A 23,394-nucleotide genomic window follows, 5' to 3' on the forward strand; every position below is an offset into this window, starting at 1 on the left:
AGGAAACAACTATATATTCACACTATATTACCAAAAGTTTTGGGACGCCTGTCCATCAGGGGGACATCTCCATGAAGGAGCGCCGGGCGCAGGGACACAAAGTTCTACGAGTTTTTTTTTTTCCCCCCTTAGAGCCGGAGGCTCTAACTGGCTTGAAGGATGGGTTCAGGGCGCAGAGCACCCAGTAGCGTCGCTAGGGGTAGCAGGCCACACCCGGCTGATCCCTGCCAGAGGGTGACACCCAGCACGCCACTGGATTTGAGAGAGGCGCCGCAGCTCTCTTTTTTCTCCTTCCCCTGCGCACTCCGGTATCTCTGCTGTTGTTACTGTGTCTTCTTAGCTCCCCTCGACGTTCGGGGAGAGAGGAGGAGAAAGAATTGTGAGGCAGAGGCAGACAGCTCTGGAGTCCCATAACCCATTGCCCACATGTCCTCCGGGAACCGGCACTGCAATCGCCTATTATTGTGACAAGCAGACGGGGAGAGGTGCCGGCTACCTATTACAATTACACTCCTCAGAGCAGACGGATCCTAGGCTCCTCCTCCACACTGACACTGATGCCCTAAAGGGGTTGTAGAGGCAGAAGGTTTGTTATTTTAATACATTCTATGCATTAAAATAACAAACCTTCTGTGTGTAGCAGGCACCCCCTAACACTTACCCTGAGCCAATTCTCTATCCGGCGATGTCCACGATTCCCTCGGCCCTCCGGGACTCAACCTCCTGATTGGCTGGGGCACAGGCGCAGCACCATAGGCTCCCACGGCTATCAATCAGTCATTTAGCTAATCAGGGGAGAGCGGGGGCAGGGCCGAGCGGCAGCTGCATGTCTGAATGGACACACAGGGCTGCAGCTTGGCTGCCCCCATAGCAAGCTGCTGGTCTATGGGCGCACTCGTTAGGAGGGGAAGAGTCAGGAGCAGTGAAGAGGAACCCGAGAAGAGGAAGATCGGGGCTGCTCTGTGCAAAACCAACTGCACAGAGGAGGTAAGTATAAACATGTTTGTTATTATTATAGAGACTACAATCATTTTAAGTGTTCCCATCACTGGAACCCCTGAAAAGCAACCCCACGACATAACCCCCCTCCACCAAATGATTTAGACCAGTGCACAAAGCAAGGTCCATAAACACATGGATGAGTGAGTTTGGGGTGGAGAAACTTGACTGGCCTGCACAGAGTCCTGACCTCAACCCGATAGAACACCTTTGGGATAAATTAGAGCGGAGACTACAATCCAGACCTTCTCGTCAAATATGCCCATAGACACACTCCTAAACCTTGTGGACAGCCTTCCCAGAAGAGTTGAAGCTGTTATAGCTGCAATGGTTAAAGTTCATGTGGGTGTAAAGGCAGGCGTCCCATTACTTTTGGTAATATAGTGTATATATCAGGGGCCTCCAAACTTTTTAGCACCGGGAATACTTCATATATTTTACAGATATTTGGGGCCGAAAAAATCCATCCGAGTCCCTCTTACATCAAAGTACCCATTAGAGTCCCCGTTTACATCAGGGTCCCCATCAAAGTCCCCCTTACATCACAGTAGCCAATCACATCACAGTTGTGGTGAATGAAGCCGAACACATTCCACCTTTACTAGCAGAGAAGGAAAAGTCTATAGAGAGACAGCAAAGGCAACAAAACATTGTGTGAGCTGGAGTAGGTTCAAGCAACAAACTGTTCATTCTGTCAAGCTGGGTCTCAGTTTCAAAGGATAGATCATCATATAGTAACATTTATTGTAAATGCAAATTGCTAACAGCAGAAGACTACATGCCAATGTAAATACAAAAGCTTTTAGGAAGTGCAAAATGATCTAATTACACATATACACAGTACAACATTTATTGCACAAGGATGCAGAAAACGAATCCTAGGTAACACTATATGTGGAAATGGGAATAGCTCACCCGCTGCAACCAATCACTTTATTGTAGAGATAGGAAGGGAGACCCTTCAGCTGGATGTTATTATCCACATACACGTATTGCAGCTCTCGAGATCTTCCCAAATCTAAATGTAAAAAAATAAAAAATAAATAAATATATCAATATATATATATATATATATATATATATATCTATCTTTAATAATATAAAAACTTTGCTTTGTCAGCATACTTTCCTTTTTAATCTGGTCTACTTAAATTAGAGTTTTGTGTTGCTAGTGGGTGATTCTGCCATCAGAAGCGATTTTTTCCTCCTCATTCCCGTTTGCCTGACCACCTTGTGCCCTCACACCCCCCAGATTTCCCCCACCACTGACATCCCTGCCTCCTCATGCCTGATATTCTACCTATTAACAGTCATTCCTCCACAGGACCCAATGATATTCCTGTATGGCCGTTTTACCCCCCAACATGCACTTCTCCCCACTGTCCTACTTCCGCACTCCTCTCCTGCAAATACTGCCCACTGTCCTACTTCCGCACTCCTCTCCTGCACATGCTGCCCACTGTCATACTTCCGTACTCCTCTCCTGAACATGCTGCCCACTGTCATACTTCCGTACTCCTCTCCTGCACATACTGCCCACTATCCTACTTCCGTACTCCTCTCCTGCACATACTGCCCACTGTCCTACTTCCGTACTCCTCTCCTGCACATACTGCCCACTGTCATACTTCCATACTCCTCACCTGCACATACTGCCCACTGTCATACTTCCATACTCCTCTCCTGCACATACTGCCCACTGTCATACTTCCGCACTCCTCTCCTGCACATGCTGTCCACTGTCATACTTCTGTACTCCTCTCTTGCACATACTGCCCACTGTCATACTTCTGTACTCCTCTCCTGCACATACCCACTGTCATACTTCTGTACTCCTCTCCTGCACATACTCCCCACTGTCATACCTCTGTACTGCTCTCCTGCACATGCTGCCCACTGTCATACTTCCGTACTCCTCTCCTGCATATACTGACCACTGTCATACCTCTGTACTCCTCTCCTGCACATACCCACTATCATACTTCTGTACTCCTCTCCTGCACATACTACCCACTGTCATATTTCCGTACTCCTCTCCTGCACATACTGCCCGCTGTCATACTTCTGCACTCCTCTCCTGCACATGCTGCCCACTGTCATACTTCCGTACTTCTCTCCTGCACATGCTACCCACTGTCATACCTCTGTACTCCTCTCCTGCACATACTCCCCACTGTCATACTTCCGCACTCCTCTCCTGCACATGCTGCCCACTGTCATACCTCTGTACTCCTCTCCTGCACATACTGCCCACTGTCATACTTCCGGACTCCTCTCCTGCATATACAGCAATGCTGGCAGCACTCATACATCTATTTCCCAAAGACAACCTCTGGATATGACGCTGAGCACGTGACCTCAAACTTCTTTGGTCGACCATGGTGAGGCCTGTTCTGAGTGGAACCTGTCCTGTTATACTGCTGTATAGTCTTGGCCAATGTGCTGCAGCTCAGTTTCTGGGTCTTGGCAATCTTCTTATAGCCTAGGCCATCTTTATGTAGAGCAACAATTCTTTTTTTCAGATCCTCAGATCTGCCATGTTGAACTTCCAGTGACCAGTATGAGAGAGTGAGAGTGATAACACCAAATTTAACACACCTGCTCCCCATTCGCACCTGAGACCGAGTAACACTAACGAGTCACATGACACCGGGGAGGGAAAATGGCTAATTGGGCCCAATTTGGACATTTTCACTTAGGGGTGTACTCACTTTTGTTACCAGCGGTTTATACATTAATGGCTGTGTGTTGAGCTATTTTGAGGGGACAGCAAATTTACACTGTTATACAAGCTGTACACTCACTACTTTACATTGTAGCAAAGTGTCATTTCTTCAGTGTTGTCACATGAAAAGATAGAATAAAATATTTACAAAAATGTGAGGGGTGTACTCACTTTTGTGAGATACAGTATGTACTCCTCTCTTGCACATTCTGGCTGAACAAGCAGAAGAATACTCATCGTTTGCACAGGTCGCTCCCTCGCTGGTTGGATGAACAAGGCAGCGCTCTCTCACTGACAAGTGACTTTCTGCAGCATTCCAGTCACAGAAGGAGCAGCTCCTTATTCATCAGGCCAGCAACTTGTGCACAGGGGTAATTTTACAGCCTTTTTTTAGCGATCCTGTAGTTGGCGAGTTGTCAACAGTGACATTGCCACAAGGGTGACATCAGTTCTAACTGCTACTCTACCAAGAATGGAGTTGGGGACAAAAGATTTTGAGAGTTCTGACAAACTGATAGGGTTCCAAAGTGTGAAGGATTTTTAAACAGGTGGTCACTTTAGACTTAAATGGAATAATCCTTTAAGGCCCCTTTCACACGGGCCTGATACATTTTTCCCAGCAGGGGATCTGTCTGCTGATCCCCTTCTGAGCTGAATGGAGCAGGCGGACGACAGGTCTGTTTTCACTCAACATATGCAGTTATCTGTTTACACCCGACTGCCCTCCGATCCCTCCAGATGGAAGGGGAACGGAACACCCTTTCCGTTTTTCTTTGCCAGATCGAATTGGAGGTAGGCAGGTGTAAATGGACATATAAACAAGTCTGCTTACATCTGGTGCTCCATAAAGGAGAATAGAGGGTCCAATCAGTAACGCCTGAAAAACAGATAGGTGGGCCCAATTGGACCTCTCATATGAAAGGGGCCTAAGGGGTTCAATGCCCTCCCCATACAATTCATAGCAACCCTATCCTCCACACGATTTCCATATCTAGTTATCATGTGATTATCTCCTTGTGTATGATATTTTTGTCCCGCTGTCAGAATACAACAAGGCGGGAGTCCCGCTGTCAGAATACAACCAGGCGGGAGTCCCGCTGTCAGAATACAACCAGGCGGGAGTCCCGCTGTCAAAATATCTGTCAGTTTTTTTCCATTCAACCCGCTGGACTGAGACCAGGCTGAGGTGAGTATTTAGAAGGAGAGGGGGTGGGGAGCGCTAGACAATTAATAAAAAACTAATATATAAAAAATCGTTCCGTGTGAACTACAAATAATACATTCAAGTAGTGAAAAAAAACAGCCTGCCTGTGTGAATGAAAATTAGATAAACAAATTCATAAACCTAAAGGCAATACAAGAAATTGTGTTCAATAATAATTGTGAGGCGGTACTTGGTCACGCAATTACATCACATCCGGCTTCCGTGGTTCGTTTGTCTGTTGAGGGTGGAACGCACGCTGATGCCGCGATCATCTGGGAACTTCTCCCACAGAGCAGATTCCCCCACTCATAAGATACGCTTCCTAGCCTCAGTGCCGGGCGATGGCACTTTATATGTGAGTAGCCACTTGGCTAAGCTTTGTTTTTATTCAAGTTTTAAATAAATGGTGTTACACTATGTTTGGTTCCTCTCCATCTATTTTATGTCCCATGCGTGAGACCCTGTGATATGAGGACAAGAGTTTGGTTCATTTTTTCTCCATTGCAGCAAGCATTATCTTGCTAAAGCCTATTTGACCTTTTTTTCATTAAATTGGTCAACTTCATCTGGTAAGCGGACATCCATTTCCATGAGCACATTGGTGTTTTTCAGTGATGGTGAAGGGATTTTGCTGCTCACGCCTTGTTATCAAGATTCACATCAGGATTTCATTATAATCAATTTCACTTTTGATGGACTTTTTTCTATTTTGCCTATTTGATTTCCAAATTTTTTCGACATTATATGTTATGGTTGCACAATTATTATTGAACACAATTTCTTGTATTGCCTTTAGGTTTATGAATTTGTTTATCTAATTTTCATTCACACAGGCAGGCTGGTTTTTTTCACTACTTGAATGTATTATTTGTAGTTCACACGGAACGATTTTTTATATATTAGTTTTTTTATTAATTGTCTAGCGCTCCCCACCCCCTCTCCTTCTACATTTATGCAATAATGAATTTTATTCATTATTTGTTTAGGGTGTAGCTGCTTTATTAATTATTTTTAATTAATTTTTTTGTGGCACGGAATATTCATTATTTATTCACTGAGGTGAGTATTTATTATCTTAGCTTTACAACCACTTTAAAGAGAAGTATGGGATTTATTTTTTAATCAGAATCATACTTACCTAGGTGGATGCAGCACGGGTCCGATACTGCATCTGTCCCCCACTGGCTCTAACACTGAGAACCGAGCGATCTAGCATCGCCGATCGCTCGGTTCTCAGAGCTCTGTAAGCAGAGAGCTGGTGACTGTCAGTCAGTGGCTCTCTGCTCTGCCCCCTCCTCGCTCACTGGAGTGCTGGGCTGTGGAGGAGTTGGGAGCGGTCAGCTCAGGCTCTCAGCGGATGACGGGTCCGTCTCCGCTCATTGTGCTGAGACGGACCTGTCAGAGTCCCCCTCTCCTCTATGGGGAGATCAGGACAGGCGGTCCATTTTCATCCGATCCCATCTGATCCGCCAGACGGATGAAAATAGGGATTAAGAAAAAGTTGTGCTGAAAATCCCAAAATAACAAAAAGTCCAAACTGTACCGAGCAGTCCAAGTGACAAAATTAGAATGCAAAACAATTTGATGTTTGATTCAAGTGCTTGTATGTAGATAATCCAAGAATATCCTCCACCATGTGACGACACCAACATTGAGATATGGATGTACCCTTACCACAATAGGTGGACCCTCCATTATGGAAGGTCAAAAGTGCAATGAGAATTATCAGCTGTAGCGTGTCCCGGGACACAGGGACGTCTTTAATATTGACTGGACCCTGGGGAAACATTTCCCCCCCCCATGCAATTTTGCTCTCCACAAGCTTTGAGACATACAATAAAAAGCAGCTAGGCTCAAAATCAGTTTACTAAATCAGATCAGGCAGCGATTGCGATTGGTTGCCAGAGGTTACTGTGTATCATTACCATTCACTGATTGGCTGCTAGAGGTTACAGCACACATTATGGCTCACTGCTGGTTTTCTAGAGGTTACAGTACATGACTTCTACTTGTTGATTGGTTGCTAGAGATTACTGTACATCAATACTGCTCATTAATTGGTTGCTAGAGGTTACTGCACATTATTACTGCTCACTGATTGGTTCCTAGAGGTTACTGCACATCATTACTGCTCAATGATTGGTTGCTAAAGGTCACAGCACATCATCTCCTCATTGCCTGCACACCATGGACTGGGGAGGTGAGGGGACCCATCAATAGACAGAAAACTCCTAGGGAATTAGGGAAAGAATTGTACACCAAGCCCCAATGCAATGAGAAGATTTACACTGACCACCAATGTAACTGACACATTTGTGTGTGCCGGGAACGCATGCGAAATCGCTTTCCTGACACCACAGAAACATGCTGCTCTTTAGCAGATACACAGCAGTGCCATTAATTGTTAATGACACCCTTACACATCGGCTGAGATGTGCTTATTCACATCCACCAAAATTCAGGGTGCTGTGGCACCATGTTATTTTGAAGAAGGGTTCCGCCTCCAATTTGCTTACCTTTGCAGAACAGGCTGATGTTCGGCTTAATGACTGCAGTTGTAGGCAGGACTTACATATTAATGCCACCTCTATTTACATATCAATGCCGCGGTCCGTCACTATTTACATATTAATGCCGCCGATATTTACATATCAATGTCGGTTATTTACATGTAAACACAGGGTTTGCAGGCGAGTCATCTGTACCGGCAATAGGGCAGAGCTGGGCAGCAGCAACAGAACTTCGCACTGAGATATCGGGACACAGCACGGGACTAAAACTTCCTGGGACAAGGGAATTTAAACTGGGATAGTTGGCAAGTATGAGGCAGCTGCTTTGGGCCCCATAACAATGATGGGGCCCAGGGCAGCTGCCCCTTTTGCCCTGCCTGAAAAACGGTCCTGCCGGGACACTGTAGTGCAGATAATGTCCGTCTCTTCAGCCGTCCGTCTCGCTCTCAGTGTGATTCGTCCAGGCACCCAGCAATACCCAAAAAATAAGCAGAAGGCTCCAAATAGTGTAAAAACCCTTAGGGTATTTCTTGGAGGAACAAAAGCACCCAACCAAAGGGTGGTAGATGGTACAATAAAAATCCATAAAAAACTACAGCATATAGATAAAAAGACTTACGGTGACTACACAGGTGTCCGTTTATGAAGCAGTGAAATCTATTCACTGCTTCATTCTCCGGCATTCACAGTGAAGATCTTTCTCCTCTGTGTGCCAGTTTATGAAGCTTTGTAGATCGCTTCACCTTCTGAGGAGTGAAGCGATCTACAAACGCTTCCAAAAGTGGAGAACGGCCCCTGATACTGGAATCTCGTGAGACTTTACGAGATTACAGCACCATAAATTCACCGAAACACCAAGATGTCAGTTTATTAAGCAGTGATAAATTATCACCGCTCAATACATGGACAGACGGCGTGGATTAATGTTAATAAAATAATGAGTCCCCTTACATTATATACATATGTATACACACACATTATATATATATATATATATATATATATATATATATATATATATATATATATATATATACACACATACATACATATATACACACACATTATATGTATATATATGTATACACATAAATATGACAGGGGGACATGGTTACAGTGTTGGGGGGTCTGAACGAGGCATAAGGAAGTTAAAAATCTTCCTCCTTCCCCCTCAGATCCCCCCAGATTTCCTCTTCACTCCCAGATTCACCACCTCTGAGCTGGTGAACCTGGGAGTGTGAATTCTGACTCAGATCGCCAGTGAAGCGGTGAGATCACCGCTTCATAAACTGGCCGTTACTGTGTCATTCATGAGGATTCTCTGTGTGTAGAGATAATCGGCGGGAGAACAAGTTCAAACATGTTCTCTCCCGATTATCACCGTTTCATAAACTGTTTATGGACTGTGATCAGCAGCGATCCTCGGGATCACCGCTTCATAAACGGACACCTCAGTGTATTCTCGCATCTATTGTGGTAAGGGTACATCCATAGCTCAATGTTGGTGTCGTCACATGGTGGAGGATATTCTTGGATTAGCTACATACAAGCACTTGAATCAAACATCACATTGTTTTGCATTCTAATATTGTCACTTGGACTATTCAGTACAGTTTGGACTTGTTATTTAGGGATTTTCAGCGCAACTTTTTCTTGTTCATTATTGTTTATTGTGTCATATTCTCACATTTTATTGGTGCTGCTTCAGACAGTTTTTCACACAAGCGCAGTATTGTTTGGTTATTTTTCCAGATAGAAAATAGGGCCTCCATCCGTCTGGATTTGGCGGACAGGATCGGATCGTATAGCAGTGGACATGTCACCGCTGACATCCGCTGCCCCATAGGGGTGAACGGAGCGCCCGATCAGGTCTGCCTGAAAAACTGACAGGCGGACCTGATCGAAAAGCCCGTGCCCAAGGCCCCTTTCACACTGAGGCACTTCTAAACTGCCAGTAAAACACTGAGCACTTTTGACAAGCTTTTCAGGCACTTTTGAAGAGTTTTTCAGGAGCTTTTGAAGAGATTTCCATTCATTTCAATGGAGAGGGGCGTTTTTTTTTTTACCGCCCTGCCAGTGTACTGCCCCAGTGTGAAAGCATTCATTGATTTTAATGGAAATAGATTTTCGTGAACTTGTCAGGCGCTTTTTTTTTTTAGCGTGAAAGCGACTGAAAAGCGCCTCAGTGTGAAAGGGGTGTAAGGGTGTTAAAACAGGGGGTGAGGAGGCAAGTATAAACAAGGCCTTGCAGGGAAGCATTTTACCTTTCCCACGAGTTCAGGCTTCAGTAGTAAAAACTACGTAACCTGCAGCTGTTTCTCCACATAAGTACAGAAGGAACATGTACACTCCATGCATACAGTAAAATGTTTACAGATGAAAACAGGGTAAAGTATTTGTTTTTCCTTGAAAGTAGTAAGACATTAATAAAGGTTGAGACCTATCCTAATTATTCTGATCAAAGGTAAAAGAAAACGGTCACCAGTGCACCGGATCAGCAAATCCCAGCCAAGCATAAACATTAATGTCTTTCTGGGTATCTACCGGCTTTAGGCTGAAGGGCAAAGTGTTCTCATCTTTTAGCACAGAATCTCTTACTATGATGTTCTAGCAAGTTTTGATAGAACAATGTCTTTAACTGTTGTGTGTACATTTCTTATGCTCAGCCTCTACGGAGAGGCTCTTTTTTTTTTTCTTTCCCCATCTCTTGTAATGTGCTGTCACTCCGCCAGCCTCTTGGCTGTAACTCAACACATTATTTTTTATCGCCGCAGCTCAGATGTTGGCAGCTGCAGCTCTATTGTCTGGAGAGCAATGCTTGTGATTTACATTGAGCTGCAGACTGGACAAGTGCTGATGGCCAGACTCACGCGAAGTCCAAATATGGCAACTTCTGCTAACTGTGCAGAAGGGACAAAAAAAACTAAAATGATGTTTGCGTAGAGGCAGCACCTTGCCAAAAGCACAGCGATGAGGTACAAAAGACATTGCAGGGAGGAGGCCAAGGTAGTGATAAAAATGACTCATGCATTAACTCCTGGCCTTCAGGGGGTGCAGAGTCACATGCCGGGGCTTACATCCAACTTTGAAGTAATAGTAATTCCCTTTTAACCCCTACATAGCAAGAAAGCTCATTTTTCTGTTTTAAAATGACTCCCTTTGACTGTTTTAATGATTATATAATAATCATGTGCAGTTATGTTATTAACCACTTCAGCTCCGGAAGATTTAAAAGCGGAGCTCCACCCAAAAAGGGGAAGCTCTGCTTGTTTGCTTCCTCCCCTCTCCGCTGCCACATTTGGCACCTTTCGGGGGGGTAGTGGGTACCTGTTTTTGACAGGTACCCATCCCCACTTCACCGCCGGTTTCCCTTACAAGGAATGGCGGCGGCAGCACCCCAGAGCCGACTGAAAAATCGTCTGGGGTGCCGACATCGCGAGATCCCTGGACAGGTAAGAGTCCTAATATTAAAAGTCAGCAGCTACAGTATTTGTAGCTGCTGACTTATAATTTTTTTGGTAAGGGGGGGACTGGAGCTCCGTTTTAAACCCCTTCATGACCAGGTCATTTTTTGTGATATGGCACTGTTACTTTAACCACTTGCCGACCGCTTACTGCACCAGGTCAGCTCTATTGTGCGAAACGGCGTACCTCTACGTCATTTCATGCAAAATAGACACTGGGGGGCACGCAGGAGATTCTGCCAATCGGCGGATCCGGCAGACATGATGTCCGCCGGCCACCTGCAATCGTTCCCCAGAGAGGCAGAACGGCGATCTGCCTATGTAAACAAGGCCCTCAGGCCACAAAAATGTGCTTTTGCCAACTGCCCCCCCTGAAAGAGTAACTGCACTTTTGTTGAGAAAAAAAAAACATTCCCCTCTGGGTGATCTATGTACATTGCAGGGATTTTAACAAACTTTGTTGCAGATTCCTACATTTTGATATTCTGAAGAAATCCCTGTTTCTCTGTGTCCATGTGCAAAATAAATGTGGTTGGGAGCGATTTTTTTTTAAATTATCAATTAGCTGCTGCACCTGCAGGGCTCCAATGAAGAAAGTGGCAAGGTCTGCATCCCTTTAGAAGGGATTTCCTACTGGGAGTATCTCACCAAAAATTTTGTTGCAGGGGATGCCTGAAATCTGATGTGTATTTAGTGCAGACTTCTGAGAAAATCAGTGAGCCAATCACACAAGCAGGAAATTACATTTCTGGGTGGTATTACCTTTCCTTTTCAATTTGTAGCTCTGTAATTTTCTGCAATATAGCAACCTGGAGGCATTCTGTGTAAATGCCATATTGCATTTACAGAAAATTACAGAGCTACGAATTGAAAAGGTAGGGTAATTTTTAATAACATTCAATTACAATATGACTTGTGTCGCAATTGTACACACTATAATATGTTTTTTTTTATATTTCCTATTTTTTTTTCTCTACGAAAATGGAGTTACCCTTTAAGCTGCAATAGGCAGTGGAGGGGGATGTTTAAATGCCGCTGCTGTGATGCTTCGTGACCAAGGCTAAGTTGATCCAAAAATGTAGTGATCGGTGAGTGGCAAGCCCGCCAAAAGCTACACATGCAAGTCAAAAGACTAGTGCCGCAAATGCCCGAAACCGCGTGCAATGCCGTCGAAATGGGGTTAAAACGGGCGGTGAGGAGGCGTCGCATTGCGTCCCCACCACTTGTCAGTAACCTCTGGAGCGCAATATTTTAATGTAAAAAGAGCATTTATAAGCTGTGGGCACTGTGGGGGGCCAGATGAACTATTTTCTATTACTGGGTTTTGTAACACTTTAATACTGACACATAAAACAAACCAACAGCAAGTCCTTTCTATACTCACCCAAAGGCAGAGATGCCAGTCGGTTGCCAGCCATGGAAAGCTCATTAAGACTGGCTAGCTGGCACAGGTGGCGTGGAATGCTGCACAGGAAGTTCCTATCTACGGTCAGGTACTGCAGTGACTGGCACAAGTGCAACTTCTCCGGTAAAGTGACAAGGTGATTTGTGGAGAGGTCTAAAGTCTGAAGTTCTTTCAGCTTTCCAATTTCTGCAAGCATGAATAAAACAAATTAAGTGTCAAAATCACATACCTGGGCCAAACATATCAATGAATCTCTCCAGAAGGCTTCAAATCAGCACCACATAGGGAAAGATTCAATAATGCAAGACAGAGGGCATCTGCTTACAGAATATTCTAAAACCCAGAAAAGCTGGATAATGTTTGCTGAACAAGAGTAGAAATGCAGTATATAAGGTGCAATAAGAAGGCACATGCTGTTGAATTTGGAAATTTGAAACCAATAAGCCATCTGTGGGAGTGTGACCGATGCTGAAGGAGCAAATTGCACATTTTCTCTATGATTAAAATGGAATGCACATCACCAGCCAGACAGAGCAGAAGGGATCCCCTTCCATTTGCTTTTGCCAGATCGGACCACTTGTGTGAAAGAGGCCTTATAGGGGACATATAGAAATGTTAATTGTACCTAAGCAGTACCCTGAAAAAGCGACATTTTGTCTTGAATTCTTGAAAACAGCAAAGCACTTCTTGCGTCTTGAGCCTCATGAATGTATATCTGCAGCGCGAGATCATATAAGGCACTGATGCGTCTCGACTGCTAGTCTCAGGAGGTTTAGAGTGAAATTTGGTGATGCCACTACTATTGTTTACTGGAGAGCAAGTTGTATATAACCAGTTCCGGACTGCCCACTGCACATATACTGCGGCAGGGCAGCCCAGGTGCGCGAAACAACGTACCTGTACGTTGTCCGCGCTCCCTGCTCTGGGGTGTTCCCTCGGTGGCTCACCTGGTTATTATCTGCTCGTCAGTCCCGCCCCTTCTGGCAATTTAAACTGCCTTGTTCATTCCTTTCCAGCCTTTGCCTGGTTAACATATTCCTTTCCAGCCTTCGCCTGGTCAACATATCTGGAGTTTCTCTGCTGTGTTCCTGTGAAAGACTTTGCCCGGCTGACGCCCCTTCCTGATGCTGTTCTTCTGCCTCTGACTACGCTGATCTCTGGTTTCCTGATCATTGGCTCGTCTGACTACCCATTTTGGTTTCCGATCCCTGGCTTATGTTTTGACTACGTTTACTGTTCTGTACCATTTTTACCATTACATTAAAAAGGTGTGATTTTTATTGCATTTTCTGTCTCAGTCTGATTCATCGTTCCTGACACATTGAAAGCAAAAGCAAAATAGGGGAGATCCATGGATGTGTGAATTTATATGAAGTGTTGGTTAGATGACAATAAATATCCCCCTATAATATTGCCCCTGGTGTGTGTATGTCCCTGAGTAATATATACATTTATTTGACCGGAAAAGAATCTCCTATGTAAATCGTACCTACTTCATATGTGTTATAAGTTATACTATGTCTTTTTGTATGTTTTTCACTGAAATATCTTTAAAATAAAGATTATACAAAAAAAGAAAGTGAAAGCAAAGAAAAGCCCAAATTTTGGGTTGTCCACAGAAAAGAATTAGGAGGGGAAATCTTCCAATGGAGACCTGGTGGTTAATTTGCAGGTGTCTCCTCTTACTTCCTGTTTAGCAATGGGGCAGGAAGTGAAGGGAAATCTCTGAAATGGGACACAGATCGCAAGAAAAAAAATCTGATAGGGGTTATAATCCTCCCTTACTCTATCCAAAATGAAAAAAAAAAAAGTTTTTCCTATAGTTCTACTTTACCCACTTGCCGACCAGCCACTGTCATTATACGGCGGCAGGTCAGCTCATTCCCGCGAATCGCCGTACCTGTACATTGGCTCCTTTAAGAGCCACAGCAGGTGCGTGGGCGCCCGCTGCACGTTGGCCGCGATGTCCGCCGGCCAGCCGCAGGCACGAGAGCCAGAACGGGGATCTGTGTATGTAAAAACACATAAATCCCCATTCTGACAGGAGAAGAGATAGATCTGATGTTCCTAGTAATTAGGAACAGCGATCTGTCTCCTCCTCTAGTCAGTCCCATCCCCCCCACAGTTAGAAACACACATGAGGGAACACAGTTAACCCCTTGATCGCCCCCTAGTGTTAACCCCTTCCCTGCCAATGACATTTACATAATCAGTGCATTTTTATAGCACTGATCGCTGTATAAATGTCAATGGTCCCAAAAAAGTGTCAAAAGTGTCCGATCTGTCTGCCGCAATGTCGCAGTCCCACAAAAAAAAAAAAAAAAAAAAAAAAATCGCAGATCGGTGCCATTACTAGTAAAAATAAAAAAAAATAAAAAAATACCATAAATCTATGCACTATTTTGTAGACGCTATAACTTTTGCGCAAACCAATCAATATACGCTTATTGCGATTTTTTTTTTCCAAAAATATGTAGAAGAATAAATATTGGCCTAAACTAAGGAAGAAATGTATTTATTTATTTTTTGGATATTTATTATAGCAAAAAGTAAAAAAATATCCTTTTTTTTTTCAAAACTGTTTTTTTTTTTTTTGTTTATAACGCAAAAAAAAAAAAAAAAAAAAAAAAAAAAAACAAAAAAAAAAAAAAAACGCAGAGGAGATCAAATACCACCAAAAGAAAGCTCTATTTATAGAATAAAAAGGACGTCAATTTTGCTCGGGTACGTCGCACGACCGCGCAACACAGTGCTGTATCGCAAAAAATGGCCCGGTCATTAAGGGGGCAAATCCTTACGGTCCTTAATTGGTTAAAGAGGAACTGCAGTCTGCTCACATAATTTGTAATAAAAACATCTTTGCCATTCTGAAGCTTCCCTCCAACCACTTTGCATATTAATTTATATATACTGTGATTCTATACTTGCCAAATATACTGCAGCAATCTCCCTCCACTAAGACTATCTGCAGCCATTTTAACTGTGGGAAGCTGAAACTGCTGCCTGTTCACTTCCTGGATTTACACTGACACACAGAGGCACACCTCCAGCTCTACAGCTCTCATTGGCCCTCTTATGACTCATTCCCCCTCCCTCCCTGGCACACTCTCACGAGAGAGAGCTGTGTATGATGTCATAAGCCTAGGCTTTTTACCAGACAAGAAACAGGAAGTGGGCTGTATAAGGGATTTACTGGCAGAAAAAAAATGTTTTACTATCCAAAGTTAAAACAACAAGGGCAGAAGATTTAATAGATGGAAATATGAAAAAATGACTGAAGGTCCGCTTTAGGCTAATTCTGTGAATACCGTATGTGATTTTTGAACATTACACTCATCAGGTCTCCAGTCATGAGGAGGGCAGCTCTGACATGAGGAAGCAAAGCCCTTTCCTTTACCAAGATGGCTGCCTCCACATTTAGATACAGTATGAAACAAGTCATGGTAAGCCAGTAATGGGGAAAAGATCAGCTGTGGGTAGCCCACAACCAACACTTTGTCCTCTTTCAGAGTTCAGTTTTTTAAGTCATTAGGTCACATTTTAGGGATTAGGTTAAGTTTCAGAGTCCAGTTCTTTAAGTGATTAAGGCATATTTTATGGGTTAAGTTATGTTTTAGACTTGGGCATAGTGCTAAGAAACAGTTTAAAGCAGAACTTCACCCAAAAGGGTAAGTATTGCTATTCTGCCTCCTCCTTCCCTCCTCTTCAACTTTTGAACACTTATTTTTTTTGTGGGGGGGGTGGGGGGGGGGTGGAGCCGATACCTAGATTTGATAGGTAGCTGCTCCCATTTCCACCCCGGATCACCTAGGCTATCGGAACGCGGAGATTCAGCCACCCCCCAACCCCGCTTTGTCCATAGCCTTCTGGGACACATTACAGGTCCCAGAAGGCTGCGGGGTAAATTTAGAAAACGCAGCCCCGCTCATCAATTCACAGTGTGAAGCTGCAAGGAGTCACAGCCAGCTTTCCTTAGTAAACATGTCGGCACCGAAGAGTCGAACACTGGAGAAGAACTGGCCTGGGTGAGGATGACTGTCAGGACCTGGATCAACTGCTTGTGGAATTGCGCTTCTCAGAGTGGAAGGTTGTAGTTCCGGTGTCCACCAGCAGGTGTCTCCCAGCAGCTAGCAGATCCCAGTAATCTATTTCCACCTGATGCTGGGAGGGTATTTAGTTCCTCCTCTACACTTCCCTCACGCTGTCATGTTTTGCATTGCTGCCAAATACTGCTAGCCGTTTACTGTTCCTTCTCTTGATCGTGCCCTTTGCCTTGTAGGTATACCCTGAACCCTGCAGCCTTGTTCCTATTCCCCCTTGTTTCTGATTCCATTCCTAAATCCACCCTTCCTTGCATCTCCAGTTTTACCCTGTGATCTGTGTTCCTCATTTTGAATATACTGTATTATAATTAGCCTGTTAGGTATTACATCACTTGGTTTATGATTCACATATGCTGTGTATTTTGGTTGCTGGTTTTTGGATGCGTTTTGTTTCACTGTAAATAAATCTTACTTAAAGCATACACAGTTTCCTAAGTGTAGCCACACAAATCTGGCCAATCCTCGTTGCCGATTCCTGACAATGGTGCTGGATCCCTGGACAGGCAAGTGTGTTTTTATTAAAAAAGTCAGAAGCTGCAGTATTTGTAGCTGCTGACTTTCAATTTTTTTGGGGGGGGGGCTGAAGATCCTCTTTAAGGACTAGGTGTGCGGTGCTGCATGGGTGATAAGGGACACATTGTAAGGATAAGGGTAGATTTTAACTATAAGGGCCCTTTCACACTGGGGCAGTTTACAGGCGCTATTGCGCTAATAATAGCGCCTGCAAACCGACCCGAAACAGCCGCTGCTGACTCTCCAGTGTGAAAGCCCTCGGGGTGTGCTAGCAGGACAGGAAAAAAAAGTCCTGCTAGCAGCATCTTCGGAGCGGTGAAGGAGCAGAGTATACACCGCTCCTGCCCATTGAAATCAATGGGACAGCGCAGCTATACCGCCAGCAAAGTGCCTCTGTGGAGGGTTTTTAACCCTTTCTCGGCTGCTAGTGGGGGGTAAAACTGCCCGCTAGCGGCCGAATACCGACGGTAAAGCGCCGCTTACAATAGCGGCGCTTTACTGCAGACGCTGCCCCCGCCCCAGTGTGAAAGGGGCCTTAAGGTATGGGCTAAGTTTTAGGGTCGCACATTAGTAAAACACTTTTTTTTTTAAGGCTAGCCTAAGTTTTCCACTTGCTTTCAGCACTGACAGTACCATACCAGCTTCAGACTCTAAGGGCTGAGCACACGTAAATTATTTGCACTAGATTTAAAAATTCTGCTTCCATGCATACCGGTGAAAGCAAAAGGTTGATTTTGTTGTTAATGGACAGCATGTGCAAACTGGTATTTACAAGTTACTAATAAATTGACATAAGGTTTTCCACACTTGCTGATTCTACTTCTGAAGTATATTATACACCAGTGGCAGCTGGTGCTAAATATTTGAGGGGGGGGGGGGGGGGCGCAGCGGCAAACTGACAGCCACCTCCGAACAAGTCGTTTGTCCTGAGACCCGATTGGCCAGGGAGTTCTAAGACTCCCTGGCCAATTGGGTCTCAGGACCTGCTTCCTGATTGGCCGGGTGGAAAATCAGGAAGAAAATAGGGAATATAATTTCGCTATTGTCACACAACTGGGTGGGCTTTTTTAAGCCAATTAGAGTCTCAGGCTCTAATCACGTGCTTAAAAAAAAAACCCATTGAAATCCATGCGCCTGGCACCCTGCATGTAATTAGGGGCTGGGCGCATGGGTTAGGGGTGCCCCTAATGGATGGGCCACAACTGTCATAGGCACACACCTAATGTGAAAATTTTCATATTCTTCCCCTCTGCAGTTGAGGGCAAGTCTCTAACGGTTGATGGGGAAAGGTTTACTGCTGGATGCAGCAGCATTTGTGTGGAATGGTGATTTTCTTATCCAGGATGAATGTTGTGTATTCTGCTACAAGTAAGGTAACAAGATATCTTTTTTTCAAATAATGGGATTGATTTACTAAAATTGGAGAGCGTAAAATCTGATGCAGCTGTACATGGTAACCAATCAGCTTCTAATTTCAGCTTTGACAAAAAACCTGGGAGCTGATTGGTTTCTATGCAAAGCTGCACCATAATTTTCACTCTCTAGTTTTAGTAAATCAATCCCATTGGAACATAAAAAACAAAAAACAAACAAAAAAAAATAACTAAAGAATAAAAAGCTGAAAAAGTTTGTATTTCACCTGTACTTATACCTGTGTACACGCAAAGGGAGGGCTTACCTGGCGGGAGAAACTTGAGCCGGTTGTGGGTCAGTCGTAAATGGCGCAGTGATTTAAGCCTCCCAATGTCAGGACAAAGGATTTCCAGAGCATTGTCACTCAAGTCCAAGGACTGCAGTTTTACCAGAGAACCAATGGCTGTGAGAAGGAGAAAACAAGCTTACAACTAGGGCAGCTTTGCATTCAAAGATTTACAAAGAGAAGAATCTTCAGAGAGAACCACACAGTTAAAGTGTATATAAAGCCCAAACTTTTTTCTTTAGTTTTGGATAGACTTGGAAAATGGTTTAAGTAGCCTCTAAGTTTTTACTTCTATCTGTATCCTGTTATGAGATTTCCCTTCACTTCTTGTCCCAGAGACACAACAGGAAGTGAGACAAAATCTCTCCAAAGAACAAAGAAGAGGAATCCTCTCTTAGATAGCCGTCACCTGAACAGGTGTCCCATTGGAGGACTTCTCTTACACCCGATGCTCCTGTGTCAACTGTATAATTTTGGATATCCCATCCTTTCTGCATTTGAGACAATGGTCACCATGTCTAATAGAAAGGGTAAATCTCCCCGGGGGGGGGGGGGGGGGTGGACACAGACATCAATAAAACTCTGACAGGTGATTTAACACTTCCCCACTGTAATCAAAGGCTTGGCACACACTTTAAAGTGGTTTTAAAGGCACAAGTTTTTTTTTTTTTTTTTTGTTCACCTTCATGCATTCTATGCATGAAGGTAAAAAATCTTCAGTGTGCAGCAGCCCCCCCAATACCTACCTTAGCCCCATCTCAATTCAGCGATGTCCACGAGTACCTCGGCTGTCCGGGGACTCGCACTCCTGAATAGACACACAGAGCTGTTGCTCGGGAGCGCGCCTGCTTGGGTGCCCCCACAACAAGCAGTTTGCTGTGGGGGCAGGAGGGAGGGGACAGGAGTGCTGGCAGGGGGATCCGAGAAGAGGAGGATCGGGGCTGCTCTGTACAAAACCATTACACAGAGCGGGTAAGTATAACATGTTTGTTATTTTAGAAAAAAACAAACAAACAAGGCTTTAGTATTACTTTAAGGTGCTGATAAATGAACAATAATGGGTGCTCACCTGCAATGTAAATCCTTGATGGAAGCTGTACACTATTCAAATTTAGAAAAGCTAAACAATTTTAAAAATATATATTTTATAGAGGCACTGATCATTTCTATTTACAGGGCTTGGCTACAAAGGCGGCAGGGACATTCGTTCCTTGAAAAAGCGATCCATGCTTGGATCACTTTTCAGAGGCATTTGACAGGTGGTGAGGAAGTGATATGTCTCCACACCCATGTGTTTTGTTTTTTTTGTTTTTTTTTCAGGCTAGCTGGTAAGTATGCTGGGAAATACAGTTTGTTTTCTTTGCTCATTTACAGACACAAAAGACATTTTACTGCAGTAAGGTTTTGTTTTGGCAGTCACAGCTGTGGAGTAAAAAGAAAATGTATTACAATGTTTGGCATTCATGGTCCCCTCAATGATCTGTAGCTCCCCAGTGCCGGCACCACTCATGCAGCCCCAGACCATGACACTCCCACCACCATGCTTGACTGTAGACAAGACACATTTGTCTTTGTACTCCTCACCTGGTTGCCACCACACACGCTTGTCACATCTGAACCAAATATGTTTATCTTGGTCTCATCAGACCACAGGACATGGTTCCAGTAATCCATGTCCTTAGTCTGCTTGTCTTCAGCAAACTGTTTGCAGGCTTTCTTGTGCATCATCTTTAGAAGAGGCTTCCTTCTGGGATGACAGCCATGCAGACCAATTTGATGCAGTGTGCAGCGTATGGTCTGAGCACTGACAGGCTGACCCCCCCACCCCTTCAACCTCTGCAGAAATTCTGGCAGCACTCATATGTCTATTTCCCAAAGACAACCTCTGGATATGACGCTGAGCACGTGCACTCTACTTCTTTGGTCAACCATGGTGAGGCCTGTTCTGTGTGGACCCTGTCCTGTTAAAACGCTGTTTGGTCTTGGCCACCATGCTGCAGCTCAGTTTCAGGGTCTTGGCAATCTTCTTATAGCCTAGGCCATCTTTATGTAGAGCAAAAATTCTTTTTTTTCAGATCCTCAGAGTTCTTTGCCATGAGGTGCCATGTTGAACTTCCAGTGACCAGTATGAGAGAGTGAGAGCGATAACACCAAATTTAACACACCTGCTCCCCATTCACACCTGAAACCTTGTAACACTAACGAGTCACATGACACCGGGGAGGGAAAATGGCTAATTGGGCCCATACATATACACACACACACACAGTATCTCACAAAAGTGAGTACACCCCTCACATTTTTGTACTCTTTTATTATATCTTATATATTGTGTAATATATATATATATATATATACATACATACATACATACACACACACATATACATGAACACACGCAGTATGCGTATACTGAATATATTTATATTTTTTTCTTTGTTATATAAATAAAGTTTTCAGGACGATTGTAGAACAAGATGTTTATTCAATCTGCCTATACCTCTACAAAAAGGAGACACTCACCTTCTGGGACAAAGACAATGTTATTTGAGTGCAGATACCTTTAGAGACAAAGACAAAAAAAAAAATACAACAGCTGTTACCATGAAGGATTTCTACTAGAACATCAATTTCCAGACGTGGAAATACACTTGAAGCATCAAGGACAAACAACAGATACTGTTGCTTTTGCTGCAAATTAGACAGAAGCAGGCAAGCTGAATTAATGTCTATGGCTTGCTTCACCTTTTCCCTCTCTTGCAGGTTGCTTAGGATGAAATGTAATCGGACGACACTAATCACATACACACCATAATAGGGGTTAAAGCAATATACAATCCAATTTCATGTAACTTGTGAAATATAAAAAAAACAAAAAACAACAACAACAACAAAAAACAAAAAACACAACAGGGAGGTCTGTATTGCACACATCTACGGGATCTCTCAGTGGATTAGTTCAGGTAAAGTGCTGGGTAAAATACAAAGTGCTTTCAGGCTTGTTATGTTATGTTAGTACAATTTATCCCTCTGTCTAACCCTAAAGTAGTTTCCCTTTGGTTGCTGGAGGGCATGCTTATACTATCTTCTTGTACGTCCTATGTGTGTGTGTGGACACTGTGCCCATCCTGATACCGAGGGAGCCTCACACCCTTGTGAAGGGCATGTTGAAGGACCAATGTCTGGGAACTGGCTGGCTTCCTGCTGGCGGCTGCGCCATGTTCAGATACTCAATCTTGCCTGCCCTTCGCTCGCCTTGGGATCGGACAAACTTACTGCTGTCTGTCCCATCAAGCTGAAGGACAATCTGAACCAAAAAACCTTGTCTAGTGCAAATGAAATGGTCACTCGAATAACTCTTTAACCACTTCAGCCCAGGTTCTACCCACTTCCTGACCAGGCCATTTTTTGCAATACGGCACTGCGTTGCTTTAACTGGCAATTGCGCGGTCGTGCGACGTTGTACCCAAACAAAATTTATGTCCTTTTTTTTCCCCACAAATAGAGCTTTCTTTTGGTGGAATTTGACTTGCACTGATGAATACATTTGTTTTTTTTTTTATATTCTATTTTTGGATATGCATTATAGCAGAAAGTAAGAAATTTTTTTTTTTCCTTTTTGTTTATCACGCAAAAAAGAAAAACCGCAGAGGTGATCAAATACCATCAAAAGGAATCTCTATTTGTGGGAAAAAAAGGACATCGATTTTGTTTGGGTACAGAGTCACACAACCGCGCAATTGCCAGTTAAAGCAATGCAGTGCTGTATCGCAAAAAATGGCCTGATCATTAAGGGGGTAAAATCTTCTGGGGCTGAAGTGGTTAAAGAAGATCTAAACTTAACCGCTTCCATACTGGGCCAATTTTTGCATCCCTTTCTTACATGTAAAAATCATATTTTTTTTTGCTAGAAAATTACTCAGAACCCCCATTATATATAAGTTTTTTAGCAGAGACCCTAGGGAATGAAATGGCGGTCATTGCAATTTTTTTTATGTCACATGGTATTTGCGCAGCAGTTTTTTAAATGTGCTTTTTTTGGGGAAAAAAACCCCACTTTCGTGAATAAAGAAAAGAATACAGTAAAGTTAGCCCAATTATTTTTGTATGTGAAAGATGATGTTACGCCGGGTAAATAGATACCGAACATGTCACGTTTTAAAACTGCGCACACTCGTGGAATGATGCCAAACCTCAGTACTTAAAGTGGGGTTTCCATTTTAAAAAAGAAAATTAAAAGTCAGCAGCTACAAATACTGCAGCTGCTGACTTTTAATTGGACACTTACCTGTCCCAGCGATGCGGGGGATCGAAGCCCCGCTCGTCCCCCCCTCCATTCGGCGGCGCCGGCATTCTGACTGTGGGAGCTGCGCGCTGTCACTGGCCCCGCAATCATCTGGGACCGGTCACGCGTCCCAGATGATTGACAAAAGGGAGGGGAGAGAGGCGATCTCCCTTCCTGCGCCGAGGGAAGTGTTTTTTTTTTATTTCTTTTAAACACATTACTTTTTTTTGGGGGGGGGGTTGGAACTCCACTTTAAAAATCTCTGTAGGCGGCGCTTTAAATTTTTTTTTTACAGGTTACCAGTTTAGAGTACCAGGGGAGGTCCTGTGCTAGAATTATTGTTCTCGCTCTAACATTCGCGACGATACCTCATGTGTGTCGTTTGAACGTCGTTTACATATGCGTTCGCTTCTGCGTGCGAGGGGACAAAGGTGCTTTAATTTTTCTTATTTAAATCTGTTTATTTTTACACTTTTCCTTTAATTTT

General features: G+C 43.8%; 1 protein-coding gene across 2 annotated transcripts in view; it reads right to left on the reverse strand.

The window, feature by feature from the left end:
• Positions 1-23,394, reverse strand: part of LRRC28 (leucine rich repeat containing 28) — an 88,429-nt gene that overhangs the window by 9,173 nt on the left and 55,862 nt on the right. For both annotated transcript variants that reach the window (XM_073618387.1, XM_073618389.1), the window contains exons 4-7: positions 21,146-21,183; positions 18,602-18,739; positions 12,287-12,493; positions 1,915-2,017 (exon numbers count right to left, since the gene is read on the reverse strand). In XM_073618387.1, the coding sequence (XP_073474488.1) occupies positions 1,915-2,017; positions 12,287-12,493; positions 18,602-18,739; positions 21,146-21,183 (486 nt within the window). The remainder of the gene's footprint in view (positions 1-1,914; positions 2,018-12,286; positions 12,494-18,601; positions 18,740-21,145; positions 21,184-23,394) is intronic.

Source organism: Aquarana catesbeiana, linkage group LG03 (genome assembly GCF_042186555.1).
Source record: "Aquarana catesbeiana isolate 2022-GZ linkage group LG03, ASM4218655v1, whole genome shotgun sequence".
In the NCBI taxonomy this organism is placed as follows: Eukaryota; Metazoa; Chordata; class Amphibia; order Anura; family Ranidae; genus Aquarana; species Aquarana catesbeiana.